Source organism: Lissotriton helveticus, chromosome 3_1 (genome assembly GCF_964261635.1).
Source record: "Lissotriton helveticus chromosome 3_1, aLisHel1.1, whole genome shotgun sequence".
NCBI lineage: Eukaryota > Metazoa > Chordata > Amphibia > Caudata > Salamandridae > Lissotriton > Lissotriton helveticus.
The window spans coordinates 665,815,863-665,831,427 of record NC_136061.1 but is presented as its reverse complement, the minus strand read 5'-3'; the positions used below and the strand labels follow the sequence as shown (position 1 = coordinate 665,831,427).

The window sequence follows — 15,565 nt, the reverse complement described above, 5'->3', positions numbered from 1 at the left end:
GTTTAAGCGAGAAAGGAAAAAAGAAAGACGAGGCAAAATCAGCAGAGGGAGAAGAAATGGAAGTGAAGAAAGAAGGAGATAAAACCAAGTTATTAGAGGATAATCTAAAAAACTCTAAAGTAATAACGTATTCAATTGAGTCACTCTTCAAAAGACATCATTAGTGTAAGGAAAGGATCTAATCAGAAGCTTATTCGTTTGCATGAAAGGGGAGAAAATGCACAATGAAGTGTGAGAATTGAATGGAGCAGGATGAATGTACAATCATTCATCAGAAAGAGCATAATGATTGACCTCCTCTAACAACACGTCAGAGGAGTTGTGTGCATGGTCAGCACACACTTCCTGTGTCATCTGTACAAAAGACAGCCTGGGAACACACAGAGAATATAACAGATTACTCCCTTCTCTCGTCTACACATAAGAAGAGCCATAAATGAGGTCATAATGAGCACTCACATCATACATTACCAGAACAGATAAAATCACAGCTGCTGAGACAGACTGTAGCAGAGAACTTACCTCCTGCGTTACCACATCAGAGGAGGAGAGCATGCGCCTGCGCTTCCCTGGAGATTTCTGCTGGGACTCCACAAATGCTCGGTATGTCATCAACTGCAACTCATACTCCTGGAAGAATAAACAATTGATCCTTTGTCACAAAGAGACTCAATGAAGTAATTCTTACTTCGAAATACATGCTATTATAAATTACTCATGGAATCTATGTTCTAGCCTATAACAGGGCTTGAATGAACGGAAGATTAATCAATTCTGCCAGGGGCATCAGAAAAGCTTTAAGCTGAGAGAAACCAGGGCCAGACAAGATATCTTCTCAATGGGAACAGTATGAGGGAGAAGCACATGTAACAGAAGGAAAGTGCTACTTACCAGTATGCATCTGTTCTTGGCATGTAGAGCTGCAGATTTCTACACTTTGCATTAGATCGCCACCTGGTGTTGGGTTCGTATGATTGCATATTGTTGTCGTCTTGGAAGAAGTCTTTGTAGTCACGAGGTAGGTGACTCTTCCCTTGGACGATAGTGCGCATGGGCATCGGCTCCATCTTTATATTGTTTTTCGCCATGATGGGAAATGATGGAGTTAGTAGAAAGAAAGAAAGGATGTCCATGCGTTTATTTCTAATTAAGATAAAACTGGAACAGATACAGGTCCCGGGAGGGCGTGTAGAAATCTGCAGCTCTACATGCCAAGAACAGATGCATACTGGTAAGTAGCATTTTCCATTCGAGGCATATGAGCTGCAGATTCTACACTTTGCATAGATTGTGCAGCAGTGTCTCCCCTAGTGGTGGTCACCTGTATCCGTTGCAGTAGTTTGAAAGAGAGTTTTGAGGTCAGCTTGGCCTACTGCAGCTTGCTGCTTGGCTTGTACATAAACACAATAGTGTTTAGTGAAGGTGTGTGTTGTAGACCATGTTATTGCCTTGCAGATGTCTTCTAGGGGAATGTTCCCTAAGAAAGCCATGGAGGCTCCTAGTTTGCGTGTGGAGTGCGCTCTAGGAGGAACTGTTAATGTGCGTTTCGCCTTGTGATAGCATATTTGTATACATTTAACAATCCACATTGCAATTCCTAATTTAGAAATAGGTTTGCATTTATGTGGTGGAGAGAAAGCTACAAATAGTTGCTTTGTTTTGCAAAAGGATTTGGTCCTATTGGTGTAACAGAGAAGAGCTCTTTTGATATCTAGTGTGTGTAGAGCTCTCTCTGCTACAGAGTCTGGGTTTTGAAAAAAAACACTGGTAATTCTACAGATTGGTGTAGATGAAAAGGAGTAATTACTTTAGGAAGGAATTTAGGATTAGTCCTTAGAACCACTTTGTTACGGTGTAATTGTAAGAATGGTTCTGGTATAGTGAAAGCTTGAATCTCACTAACTCTTCTAAGGGAGGTAATAGCAATGAGGAAAGCGGTTTTCCATGTGAGAAATTGCAGTTCAGGTTTGTGTAAAGGTTCAAAAGGGGGTCCCATGAGCCTGGTAAGAACAATATTTAGGTTCCACTCTGGAGAGGGTGGTAACCTAGGAGGATAATTCTTTTTAATCCTTCCATAAAAGCTTTTAATGCTGGTACTCTAAACAACAACATATGTTGTCTGTTTTGTAGATATGCCGCAATGGCTGCAAGATGTAAGCGTATAGATGAATATGCCAGATTACATCTCTGTAAATGGAGAAGGTAACAGATAATATTTTGGATGGAAGCATCCAAAGAATCAATTTGATTATTAGTGCAGTAAATGGCAAATCTTTTCCATTTAGCAGCATAGCAAACTCTAGTTGTAGATCCTCTGGCTTCTTTAATGATATTCGTACAGTCTGGTGGCAGGTTAAGGTAACCAAACTCTAAGACTTCAGTAGCCAGATTGCCAGATTCAGTTGACTTGGATCTGGATGCCTGAGGTCTCCATTGTTCTGCGTTAGCATGGATGGTGTCAGAGACAGTTTTTGGTGTGGAACTAGAGAGAGTTCTAGCAGTGTGGTGAACCACAGTTGGCGTGCTCAAGTGGGAGCTACCAGGATCAGTTTGAGAGACTGTTGTCTGAGCTTGCGTACCACTAGTGGTATTAGTGGGATTAGCGGAAAAGCGGACGCAAATCTGCCTGACCAGTTCATCCATATCGCATTGCCCTTGGACAACGAGTGTGGAAACCTGGCGGCAAAGGTTGGCCATTTTGCGTTTTCGTGTGTGGCCAACAAGTCTATGTCTGGATGACCCCAATTGTGAAAGAATGGTTGTAGAACTTGCAGATGTAGAATCTGTTGTGTCTGTCGACTTAACAGATCGGCTATCTGATTGTGAACTCCTGGAAGTAGTTCTGCAAGCAGATAAATCCTTTGTGGAATGGCCCATCTTCAAATGATTTGTGCAAGGTGGGACAGCTGCAGGGAATGTGTGCATCCTTTTTTTGTATGTAGTATATGGCTGTCATGTTGTCCGTCCGGATTAAAACAGCTTTGTTCCGTATGTGCACTTGGAAGGACTTCAGTGCTAGGAAAATTGACAGCAACTCTAGGTGATTGATGTGAAGCACCTTTTGTTGAGCGGTCCATCTTCCCTGAGTTGTGTGGTGGAGCAGATGTGCTCCCCATTCTATCAGGGATGCGTCTGTTGTCAGTGCTATCTGTTGAACTGGCTCGAGGAACGGCCACCCTTAGGACACGTTTTTGGTGTTCCACCACTGCAGAGAGCGATGTGTGCGGCTGTCCACCAACACAAGGTCTGTTAGTTGTCTGTGTGCCTGATTCCACTGATGTGCTTGGCATTCCTGCAATGGACGCATTTGCAGTCTTGCATATGGTACAATAAAAATGCAAGATGCGGGAGGAGCTACGACACCAACCAAGATGGCCGCATAGTCTCCCGGCTCCGCTGACCTCCGTCCTACGCTCGCTTATCCTGTCGAATATCCTGATCTCCTGCCCCGGATTCGTGTGGGTGAACTAGTCGGCACCCCGATGGTGTGACCACGGAATTTCTCTGATGTTCTGGGGTGAAGTAACATCGAAAATGTTTTGAGGCCTAACCCAGACTGGAAGCCGGGGACTCGATTGCTGGTCTACCCGGGTTCAATGTGAACAACAACGGACTGAGGAGAGTGGTTGGGTCCGGTCCTTGGAACTTTTGAAAATTTCTCTGGACTACTTTGCAACCATCTGCTGCTCAGTGCTGTACCTGAGGTGAGGTGACGGGTGGCGCGCGGTGCTGTGTCGCGGGGGGCCCCGGCCCGGAGGCCCGGCACTAGCACCGCTGGTGCCCCGGGGTGGGGGTCCCGCCGCGCGTTGATGCGTGCTGCTGGCCCGTCCCCCACGGTTTGTTTCTGCTCCGGCGTATCCTGCCCCGGAGAAGGCGCCTCTCCGTGGGGATCGTTATGTCTGCGGACGTATGGAACTTGGCGGAACAGACCCATTGTGGCCCTTCCTTGCGGATGGTAATGGCGGAACTTGCGGCGCTTCACGCGACGGTGAGGGCCCGGGTCAATCATTTACTGTCGGCAGCAGATGGGGTCATAGGACCGGGAGCAAGCCCTGACTTGATTTTTGAGACCTGGCAGCCGACCTGCCTCCTGTTGGGCGCCCTAGTGGCGCGTTTGGACCCGGTGCTGGAAGCTGTGCCTCCCCCCGAAGAAATGGAACTCATCGTGTGTGCTGAGATTGGTGACTCTCTTACGTTCTCGGAAACATCGGTCCTACAGTTCTCGGAACATTTTACTGCTTCCCTCATCCTGGACACTGTTGGCCCACATTATAATCTGTATCGGAACGAGTCGCACCCCCTCCCCAATCGGTCTCCCAACATGGCGGATGTAACAATGCTTGGCTTCGGAGACGGGGAGGGACATCGTTTGTGCAAGCCGTGTGCGTTGGGATCTGCTATTCCTCTCCCGTTTGCTGGCCCAAGCTCCGGCTGCTTCTGTGTGACTTTTGACTTCCCGGGGATGGGGCTTTACTTATCCGAGGGACTCGGCAACTTTGATAGACGGGGCCAAGGCTGAGATTGTGGGTTGAATTGTTTACGATGGATCTATTGGTAACGGGACTGCTTCATTAACAGACGGATTCCGGGGTAGGGGGTTTGTGGTTTCCCCCGGGGCATTTTTGTATGGTGGACAACTTTATTCGTGCTGGCTTAGGGGGGCCCCCTTTGTTAGGGCGGGGGGGAGAGACCGGGAGCGCATAGACTTTCGCCCTCCCCCACTTCCCCGTTGGGTGGGGTTTCCTTTCTTTCTCCTTTTTCTCTGTTTCTTCTATATTTCGGGTTTGGTTCTTGGGCGACAGGCACACTGCTGGGGGGGGGGGCCGTAGTCATCTGCAGGGGTGCAGGGTGGGGGGTTGGGGGAGGGGATTTTTCGTTTTTATTTTTGTTTCTATGGCCTTTTTTCTCTTCTTTTATCTTTCTTTGTCTTTTTCTTTTTCTGGGTCAGTGCAGTGGGTTTCCTTTGGTATCAATCACTGCTTTTTCATCTGTGCCTCAATTTTCGTGGTGTTCTCTGGGTCTTAGGGCAGGTGACTGGCAGGCGCGCATTGACCGTAATATTCCCTCACTTCCTGAACCGCCTGTTCCAGCGCCATTGATTTGACCGATTACTGTTTACTGTTGACACGTTTACTATTCTGCCTGCCGTTTTTCGCTGCTGGGAAATTGTTCGGCACCTGATCCTTCCATCCTATACTATAAAATGAAAACCTTTTCCATCCTGTTTTTCTAATTGTGCTGTTCAGTGACCAAGAGTACGCTAGCATGGTGATTCTGCTCCCCGAGGTGCTGCATGTGATTAAAAATTGCTCTCTGTTAATCTAACTGCTTAGCGGCCAGCCCCGGGGGTTGTAGGCCCATACTTGTATTTGGTTGAAATGTCAATAAAGGTTTTCAAAAAAAAAGATGCCATCATGCCTATTAGTTGCATGAACACTCTGGCTGGGGGAGAGCGCTGGTTTTGAAACCTTGTAACTAAGGCTTGAATGCTCTGTATCCTGGCTGGACTGGGATAAGCAAGAGCTGTATTGGTGTTTATGGTAGTCCCTAGGTATTGATGTACATGAGAGGGCTGGAGATGTGACTTGGTGTAGTTGATTGTAAACCCCAAGTTGTGCAGTGTTTGAATTGTTTGAGATGTGTGTTGGATACACTGATTGAATGACTTGGCTTTTATGAGCCAATCGTCTAAGTATGGGAAGCCGTGGATATGTTGTCTTCTGAGATGTGCTGCTCCTACTGCTAGGCACTTTGTAAACACTAGTGGTGCAGTTGTGACCCCGAATGGAAGGACTTTGAACTGATAGTGTTGTCCTTCTAGTACAAATCTGAGGTATTTCCTGTGAGAAGGATGTATGGGAATGTGAAAGTAGGCGTCCTTGAGGTCTAGTGTGGTTAGGAATTCGCCTTGTTGCAACAATGGGAGCACTTGTTGTAAAGTGATCATGTGAAAATGATCTGAGTGTATATACAGATTGAGAGGCCTTAGGTCTAGAATTGGTCTTCGTGTTCCGTCCTTTTTGGGTATTAGGAAATAGAGTGAATAAACCCCTGTTCCTTGATGTTTTAACGGAACTAGCTCTATTGCATCTTTTTGCAGCAATGAGAAAACCTCTTGTTGTAGCAGCGTTAGATGTTCTGTGGACAATGGACGCTGTCTGGGTGGTATATGTGGAGGGGTAGCTGTAAACTCTAGGCAGTGACCATACTGGATAATTTGTCTTACCCACTTGTCTGTTGTGATAGAATTCCAGACAGGTAGGAGCTGTGTTAGTCTGCCCCCTACAGGAATGGAATGCTGTTGGGGGAGCAGAAGGAAGTCACTGTTTTGTGTTGGGAGAGGTTTGATTATTGTTATTTCCTCGACCTCTTCCCTTGTTGTTGTTGCCTCTGTAGCCTCCTCTAAAATATCCTTTATTAGAGGATGTTTGTGTATTTGTTTTAAAGGAAGCTGAATTGTCTGTTCCAGCTTGTTTGGAGCTTCCTCTGTAGAAGGAGCAACGAATGGATCCTTTTGCTTGGGTGGACTGCAGAGCTCCCATAGACTTGGCTGTGTCAGTGTCTTTTTTCATTTTTGCAAGTGCTTTGTCTACCTCTGGACCAAACAATTGTTGTTGGTTGAATGGTTGATTTAATATAGCGGTTTGTACCTCTTGCTTAAATCCTGAAATGCGTAGCCGCGCGTGACGTCTAAGGAGGACACTGGTGTTTATTGCTCTGGATGCAGTGTCTCCTACATCTAGTGCACATTTAATGGAGGCATTTGATATAAGCTTACCCTCTTGTATGAGGTCATCTGCTTGTGCCTTATATTGGTCAGGTAGGTGTTGTAAGAGCTTCTCTAGCTGATCACAGTGAGCCCTGTCATATCTTGCGAGGAGGGCCTGTGTGTTAGCGATGCGCCATGTATTGCTAGCTTGGGCAGCTATTCTTTTTCCTGAAGCATCTATGATCTTTGATTCTTTATCAGGAGGTGGTGCTTCACCTGATGTTTGTGAATTTGCTCTTTTCCTAGCGTCTGAAACTACTAGGGAGTCTGGGATTTGGTTTTATGATTCTAGCACTTACAGGATCTTTAAACACTTCTGGTGCATGTTTAATGACTCCTTTAATCATTGGGAGTATTTGCACAGATTTTTGGGAGTGTTCAAAAGTGTCTAGTAAAAAATCTTCCTCTGCCTCATCTGAATGCATGGTGACATTGTGATAGATGGCAGCCCTATTAATTATGTGTCCAAAGCCAATATTGTCTTCTGGAGGAGAAGGTTTAGATGGATATATATGTGGGTCAGGAATATCTGGTACATTCTGGGTTTGGATACTCCCAGTATGGTGAACCTGTTGGGTAGGGAAAAGGGTCATCTGGGTCTCTCCCTCCCCCCATGCTATACTAATCATCATCAACATCCTGAGGAGGTGTATGTTGTGGAGAATGAGTAGGAGAATTTTGAAGTAAAATGTTTAAAGGAAGAGCAGGAGAGGGAGATACAGGATAAGAAGGGTGCATAGGAGATGTGGCAGAGTCCTTCTTCTTGACAGGCACTGGAGGTGTAGGTGCTGTATCTGACTTCCTCTTCCTGTGTGGTGTGGTAGAAACATGTCCTATTTCTGGATCAATGTAGATCCTTTTTTGTAAAGGATCTAGTAGGAAAAGCTCCTCTTCTCGACACATAGCCTTCGGCGCCGATCTTTTCGGTTCCGAACCTGTTTGTTGCTTGTCTTTAGCCTTTGGCGTAGATTTTGGCACCAAAGGTATTGTCTTTGGAGCCGAAGCCTGTTTTGTTTACTTGGAAGGATCGGATGCAGGCTTTGTTTGTTTCGGCATCGAGGGTATTGGCTTCAGAGTGGAAGCTATTTTCAGGGCATCGGAAACAGGCTTTGTTGTTTTCGGAGCCGCTTTGTCTCCTGGAGTCGGAGTGTCTTTTGGAAGTGGGACTTCTTTTTGTTTCGGTGCCGAGGGAGCAGGTGGTATGGGCACATGCGGTTTGCTCGGTATGGAGCTACCGGAAAGCTTCATTATTTTCCTCGGAGCCGGGCTCGATGGCTGGGTTTTCGAAGTGTTTTTTCGGTCTCGACTGGGCCCCGCAGGCGGAGTGTTGACCTTTGCCTTCGATTTTGGTGTTTGGGCTGGGATAGGGGCAGTGGTACTCAGGCGTTGACCCGAAGGTATGGAGTCATCGGAGTCATCTGCCTCGGATACGATCTGGAGATCATCAGAATATTCTTTCGGGACATATGGACATTCGTCGAAGATATCCACTGGTTCCGGCGCTGATCTCTGCATGTCGCGTCGATGGGCCCTCCGATCCCGAATGGTCTTTTTCGATCGAAAGGATGCACAGGCCGTGCAGCTGGATTCGTCGTGGTCTGGCGATAAGCACAGGTTACAGACCTCGTGATGGTCACTGTGTGGAAATTTTGCTCCACACTCAGGGCATCTTTTGAATGGCGTCCTTTCCATGAGGTGTAGGCCTCATAGCGTGGGTAGGTCCAACGGCCCGCGTCGACGACCGGAATTGAGCTGACGAAGTCTAGTCGATGTTTATTGGTATCCAAAGTTGTTTGGTGAAGTTAGAAGAAAATTTTTCGCGTCGAAGTACTTGAAAAGTAGATTTCGAACTGGAGCGGAAAAGTTTCATCCGAACCCAGTGGCGGAAAAAAACAATCTAAGGATGGAGCTGATGCCCATGCTCACTATCGTCCAAGGGAGAATTCACCTATCTTGTGACTACAAAGACTTCTTCCAAGACAACAACAACAAGCAATCATCCGAGCCCAACACCAGGTGGCGATCTAATGCAAAGTGTAGAATCTGCAGCTCATATGCCTCGAACACATTTTTCACCCTATAAACATCTGTTAACAGCATGTAGTGCTGTAGATTCACATGCTACGGGTGAGAGTAGTATGAAGTTATAAATGAACAGTAAATGATGCACATGAATTGCACTAAAGCATTATGACTTAAGGAAAGAGAGATCTGTGATCAGAGCCACACTATGAACAATGCTTACAGAGTAACATTTTCCGTTTGTAGCATGTGTTGCTGTAGATGCACATGCTAAGCATAGACTGTAAAGTAGTACGCTACATAAGCAGTGGCCAGTGTATGGATGATGCAGATGTCTGGTATAACGTTTTTAGAACTGTCTGGCCAACAAATGCATGTTGCCTGGCTAGAACGTCTACACAGTAGTGCTTAGTAAAGGTATGTGGGGTTGACCATGTAGCCGCCTCGCGTATGACGGCTAGGGTGAATGTTCCCTAAAAAGGCCATAGTAGCAGCCGTCTTTCGAGTAGAGTGAGCACTAGGAGTAACTGGGAGGTCGCTCTTGTCTGAGACAGCAAGTCTGAATATGCTTAATTATCCATCAAGCAATCCCTGCTTTGGAGATAGGTTGCACCTTGTGAGGCTTTGCAAAGGCCACACATATTTGATCAGCCTTGCAAAAAAGTTTAGTTCTTTCAATGTAATTCATGAAAGCGCGCTTCAGGTCTAGTGTATGGAGCACTCTCTCCACTACAGAGAATGGGTGGAAGAGGAAGACTGGGAACTCCATAATCTGGTTAAGATGGAATAGGGAATCCACCTTCAGAAGGAATTTAGGGTTTGTTCTGACTACTACTCTGTTTTTGCGAACTTGTATGAAATGTTCTAGCACATTGGAAGCCTGCAGCTTACTAATGTGGCGTAACTTGGTTACTGCCACCAGGAATGCTACATTACAAGAAAGGCACTGAAGCTGGCAAGAGTGTAAGGGTTCAAATAGAGGACCCATGAGCTAGATAGGTGGGATATTGAGGTTTCACAGTGGTGAAGGAGGATCGCTAAGGGGAATGAATCTTTTGAGGCCCTCCATTAACAACTTAAGGACAGGGCTGGGAAAGAGGGAGTGTGGATGATGATGATGTCTTGGACTACAGGTGCTAGATGATCTACACCTTCTTTGCGTTGCAGTAGTGGACAAATCTTTCCCACTTTGTAGCACATCTTGCACACGTTGGGCTACGGGACTCACGTAGGATGACCATATAATCCTGGGGGAGACTCAAGTACCCAAATTCTAGAACCTTAGGTGCCAGGTCACCAGAATGGGTTGCTTGTGATCTGGGTGCCTGATCTGGCCTTGGTTCCTTGTGAGAAGATCCACTGTGCTGGGGAGCCTCTCGAGGGGGCTGATCGACATATCTAGTAGGGCTGAATATCAAAGCTGTCTGGCCCCGGTGGGAGCCACCACAATGAGAGTTTGCAGCATCAATCTTACCAGCAGTGGAAGTAGCAGGAGAGGTGGAAAAGAGTAGGTAAATATCCTTGATTAGTTTCTCTGTATCTAATTGCCCTTGGATTAAGGGTATGGGTACAGGGAGGCGAAATTTGGGCACTTTTTGTTTTCAGTGGTGGCGAACAGGTTTACATCGGGAGTGGCCCAGCGCTGGAATTACTGATGCCGGAAATGCGGGTGGATTTCCCATTCATGGACTTGCTGAGGCATCCTGCTTAACAAGCAGCTAAATCAGTGTCCACCACCAGAAGGTACACTGCAGTCAAGCGAAGGAGGCGGTGAAGGATCAATGTCAGATAATCAGAGCCAGCAGGGAGAGGGGTAGAGAATGAGTGTCCCCCTGCTTCTGAAGGTAGCGCATGGGGGTCATATGGTCTGTCCTGATCAGTAATACTTGGCCTTGGATAAGTGGTAGGAAGGCTTTGAGGGTAAGTCAGCTCACCAGAAGCGTGAGATAGTTGATGTGGTGGCTCTACTGCAATGGCTTCCACACACCTTGCACTTTGTTGTGGTCACAGTGAGCTTCCCATCCAGCTTGTGAGGCATCCGTCGTAATGGTGGCTTGCAGAATGGAACCCAAGGAAGGCTTGCCCTGCAACAAGTTGTTGCTGTTCCACCACTGCATGTAGAAATGGGCGCTGGCTGTTACCAACACTATATTTTCCATTCAGCCCTCCTCTTATGACTACTTTGCTGAGTGGTACTGTTGCAACAGGCACATGTGTAGCCGGGAATTGGGTATGAAGCAATGCACAAGGCCATTATGCCCAAGAGGCTTATTACAGTTCTTACTGTGAAGTAATGTTGTGGCTGAAAAAGAGATACAAGCTGGCCAAAGGACATGACCCTTTAGGAACTTGGGTAGGTCTTGCCCTTGGCTGCCTTTACAATCGTACCTAAGAAGGGTTGGAGTTGGGGCTTGCCCATGTCTTAGTGAACCCAAGATTTTAAATAAGTTAGATGGTCCAATATATGTGCTGTAGGCACTGCTGGCTGATTGCAATCTTGATCAGCCAATCCTCAAGATAGAAAACACATGGATGCCCCCCACCCCTCCTTGAGTGGGCAGCCACCACTGCCAGGCACTTGTTGAACACCCGTGGGGCAATGGTGACGCCGAAGGGGGAGTACCTTCAGCATCCACTATAAAGCTTTGCCAAGAAAACAGAAAGGTCATCGTGTGGAATGTTTTTCAGTGTTAATGGGGTTTTAGAACGATGAAGTGGACCTGAAGGTAAGGGCTATGAGTGCCAAATACCGAGGCCCATCGGTACACATTGAAAACAGATGGCACTTTAACATGGAGTTGATATCCATGAATGTTGCCAGCTAAGGGAAGAATCACTATACATCGTGACTCAAAAGATTTCTTCACATAAAAACAACTTTCAAACGTTTGAGCCCAGCACTAGATGGCAGGAGAGTATACAAAGCCTATTTATCTACAGCAACAGAAGCTTTTAACTGTATAATACATAGACATAAGGACACAGTGTGTATACCTTCACACTAGACGAGTACTGCTGAGATATTCGCTGACATTCATCTAGCTGTGCCTGATTCTTCTCAATTTCTGCAACCAATGCCTTAGGAAAATACAAAACAAAGGATAACAGTATTATTTCCAACACAGGACATCCTGCTACAATTCAGATGGTGCCACTTCTGCTTGCCAGCTCATTCATTCTACATATTTCCCATTCCTACAAAACACTCCTTGACTTAATGCGCTTGGTCATCCAAAACATCACGTCTCCAGGGAATGCTAGCAACTCACTCTGGGCTCCAGCAAAACTTCTCAAAAGCGGTCTTCTTGTGCTGCCTTTGAAATGTTTGCCCCTAAAACCACATCCCTTCTTTTTTGCCTGTGCCTTTCCATTCCCTCAAAAGCAGTAGTGTTCGGTCAGTCAGTGTGCAGCCCTCGAGACCTCACCTCTGATTTGCTGCCCTCCCCTATGCATAGTCTGTGTGCCCAAGGACTTAACACTTTCTTTAGTGATGTTTTTTCTCTCTCCTTTCATGTTGTCATACCATATGTCCACGCCCCTCTGTCATTTCCCAGGTTTGTGCCCACTCCTAAGTTAACTCTATATGTCATAGACTAACATTCTCTATACTGTAGATGATCCCCTCACCTGTGCTCAGTCTTTGTGTGCAGACCTCACCTATTATCCCATGTTCACTATGTGTGCAACAGAAACCAGTAGCCTTAATCCACACTTGCCTCCTCTCCTGGGCTTACACTGTCTGCCCCAGGCACACTGAGATGGTGTTAGGAATTGTCCTCCTTGAAAACTCATTTTCTGTGATCGGTATTGCTCTTTCTCTCTGCCCTATTTTCTGAAAAGATGCACAGCCTAAGTATCCAGCATGAGTGTGCCATCCCTTACAGTAATTTCTTTAGAATTGCCCCTCTGTTATACTAGCTCCACAACCTAGACTCAACTACTTTTTTCCTAGCTTCCTCCTCTTTTGGGCTTATTAAATGTGCGCCAGGCTCCCTATTATTTCCCCAGAGCTGGCCCTTCACCTGTGTCTTACCGTTTGTTGGCTGAGTTGTTCTGAGAGCACTCTGGAGTCCTGACTCTTTCCTGGTTTCATCTGCTCCTGTTGAGAGGTGGTTGCCTCAATCCAACTAATCAGAGCCCCGTGACTGCCTCGGAAATCTTTGAGTACATTTTGAATGCTCTCAAGCTCTGTTTGGCTGAAAGATAATGCAATGAGTAAGTACCCAACTTAGGAAGCAAGATTTTTATGAAAGCCCTGTAGTCATAAGAAAAGCTACCTGTATTCTTGGATCTCCATTGTGGATATTAAAACATTTATTTAACAGTAATAATTGTTTTGCATCACGTGCTATGCATATTCTACCAGCTAGAGGTTGAGTCAGAAAAGTTCTCTGGGTATTTGGTATAAAGCTTTGTGGCTGCAGCTGTTTCCATTGCTCGCCTGGATCCTGATACCAGCGAGCAGCCCCTCTTCACTTTTTTAACAAGGTAGATTACCACAACATTAAAATATTCCAATGGACTATCTATCCTTTTTCAATACATTACCCACCCACATCTACACTTCCACCTAGGGCCCTCACACCCACGGCACCATACGCCAGAAACAAAAGATCTCCGCCAAAGAGCATCTCTATGGGTGCCCGTCGGGTATTGCACCGTCGACCCGACGAGGAGCAAACCCATATGATGAAGCATGACACCTAGCTTGCTGAGTGTCTGAGGGTTTCAGTTCCGAAAAGGGAATTTCTCCCTGTTGAGTGTGCCTTCACCCATCACCTTGGTTCATCCCCTCCCCTCCCCCCCTTCTACCTTCCCCACTGTGGAACTGCATACTTCTTCTTGTTTATGAGTCTGGGCATGTGCGCTGGACCCCGTTAAAAATAGCCCCTACTGTCCCTCACTTTGATATAGAAACTGTAATGTGACCTTCGCTTCATAACAGACCAGTGATTTAAATGCCCCAACTGTGGGCATCATCACCAGATGAACAAGTTACTTACCTTCGGTAACGATATATCTGTAAGAAACAGTAGTTAGTATTAGATTCCTTACCTTAGAATATCCCCAGGCGTCAGTCTGGATCCGGAAACTTTTGCGTAGCAGTACCCCTGCGCGTCGGTAGGCGTCGTCTGCAGGCGTCCCCTGCGGCTCCGCGTCGTCGGCGTCGTGCGCCGTGATGACGTCGCTGGAGTATATAGACGCCGCCTCCGCGCGCTGACGTCAGTTCTTTGCACACAGCTTTTCCGCGCCAGAACACGCAGAGCCATGTGAGAACTAACACTGGTGCCATTTGAAACTAGGGCCCTGAAAGGGATGTCCTTAACCCTAGGTATCAGTTCGCAGAACGGGGAGGATGGGCGGGGCGGTAAGGAATCTAATACTAACTACTGTTTCTTACAGATATATCGTTACCGAAGGTAAGTAACTTGTTCATCTGAAAGAAACAGGTTAGTATTAGATTCCTTACCTTAGAATAGATACCCCAGCAATACCAACCCCGGTGGTGGGTCTGCGAACCAATACAACCTACACCAGAAAGTCCTGGAGGACCGAACGGCCAAAGAAGCCATCCCTCCGGACTTGACTGTCCAGGCAGTAGTGCCTCGCAAAGGTGTGCAGCGAGGCCCACGTAGCCGCCTGGCAAATGTCCTGCAAAGGGACTCCCCGGCCCAGGGCAGTAGTAGCCGCCGTAGCCCGAGTGGAATGGGCCCTCAGCCCAACAGGAGGCTCCTTCCGAGCCAAAGAGTAACATGCTTTGATGCACAGGACGACCCACCGAGAGATGGTGCGCTTCTGTACCGCCCTTCCCTTCTTCTCACCCACGTAGCCAACAAACAGTTGGTCATCCACCCGGAACTGGCGCGTGCGATCCATGTAAAATGAAAGCGCACGTTTTGGGTCCAGACGATGGAGCCGCTCTTCATCCTTTGAAGGATGCGGAGGCGGGAAGAAGGAGGGCAAGGTGATGGACTGCCCAATGTGAAAAGCAGAGACTACCTTGGGCAGGAAAGAAGGTCTAGTCCGAAGAACCACCTTGTCAGGATGAACAGACAAGAAAGGAGGTTTAACAGAAAGGGCCTGGAGCTCACTCACTCTCCTGGCAGAGGTGATGGCAACCAGGAAGGCCATCTTTAAAGTGAGAAGACGGAGAGGACAGGAATGAAGAGGCTCAAAGGGAGCACACATCAGGAAAGTCAGAACCAGGTTCAAGTCCCACTGAGGCATCACGAACGGAGCAGGTGGATACATGTGCGTGATGCCTTTCAAGAATCGTAAGACAATAGGGGACTTGAATAAAGATGGCTGATCAGGTAGCCTTAAGAAGGCGGAAAGGGCAGAAAGATAGCCCTTGATAGTGCCCAGAGCAGAGCCCTGCTGGGCAAGGGAAAGAAGGAAGAGGAGAACCTCAGACAGAGGGGCAGAAAGGGGGTCCACAGCCTTTGCTGTGCACCATGCCACAAATCTGTTCCACCGGCAGGCGTATACCGACTTTGTGGAGGGACGCCTGGCTGCCAGAATAACATCACAGACTTCAGGAGGCAAGTCAAATGGCCTCAACTGTCGCCGCTCAATCTCCAAGCATGGAGGTGGAGACTGGACAGGTTCGGGTGGAGGACCGTCCCCTGCTGCTGCGACAGAAGGTCCTCCTGAAGGGGCAGGCGGATCGAGGGACCGACTGTCATGCTGAGTAGCTCGGGATACCAGTACCCTCGAGCCCAGTCCGGAGCCACAAGGATAACTTGGGCCCGGTCGCGCCTGATCTTCTTCAGC

General features: G+C 47.3%; 1 protein-coding gene across 4 annotated transcripts in view; it reads right to left on the bottom strand.

Moving 5' to 3' along the window:
- Window positions 1-15,565, bottom strand: part of MACF1 (microtubule actin crosslinking factor 1) — a 990,087-nt gene that overhangs the window by 595,978 nt on the left and 378,544 nt on the right. For all 4 annotated transcript variants that reach the window (XM_078680764.1, XM_078680763.1, XM_078680765.1 and 1 more), the window contains exons 29-31: window positions 12,825-12,987; window positions 11,786-11,869; window positions 523-630 (exon numbers count right to left, since the gene is read on the bottom strand). In XM_078680764.1, the coding sequence (XP_078536890.1) occupies window positions 523-630; window positions 11,786-11,869; window positions 12,825-12,987 (355 nt within the window). The remainder of the gene's footprint in view (window positions 1-522; window positions 631-11,785; window positions 11,870-12,824; window positions 12,988-15,565) is intronic.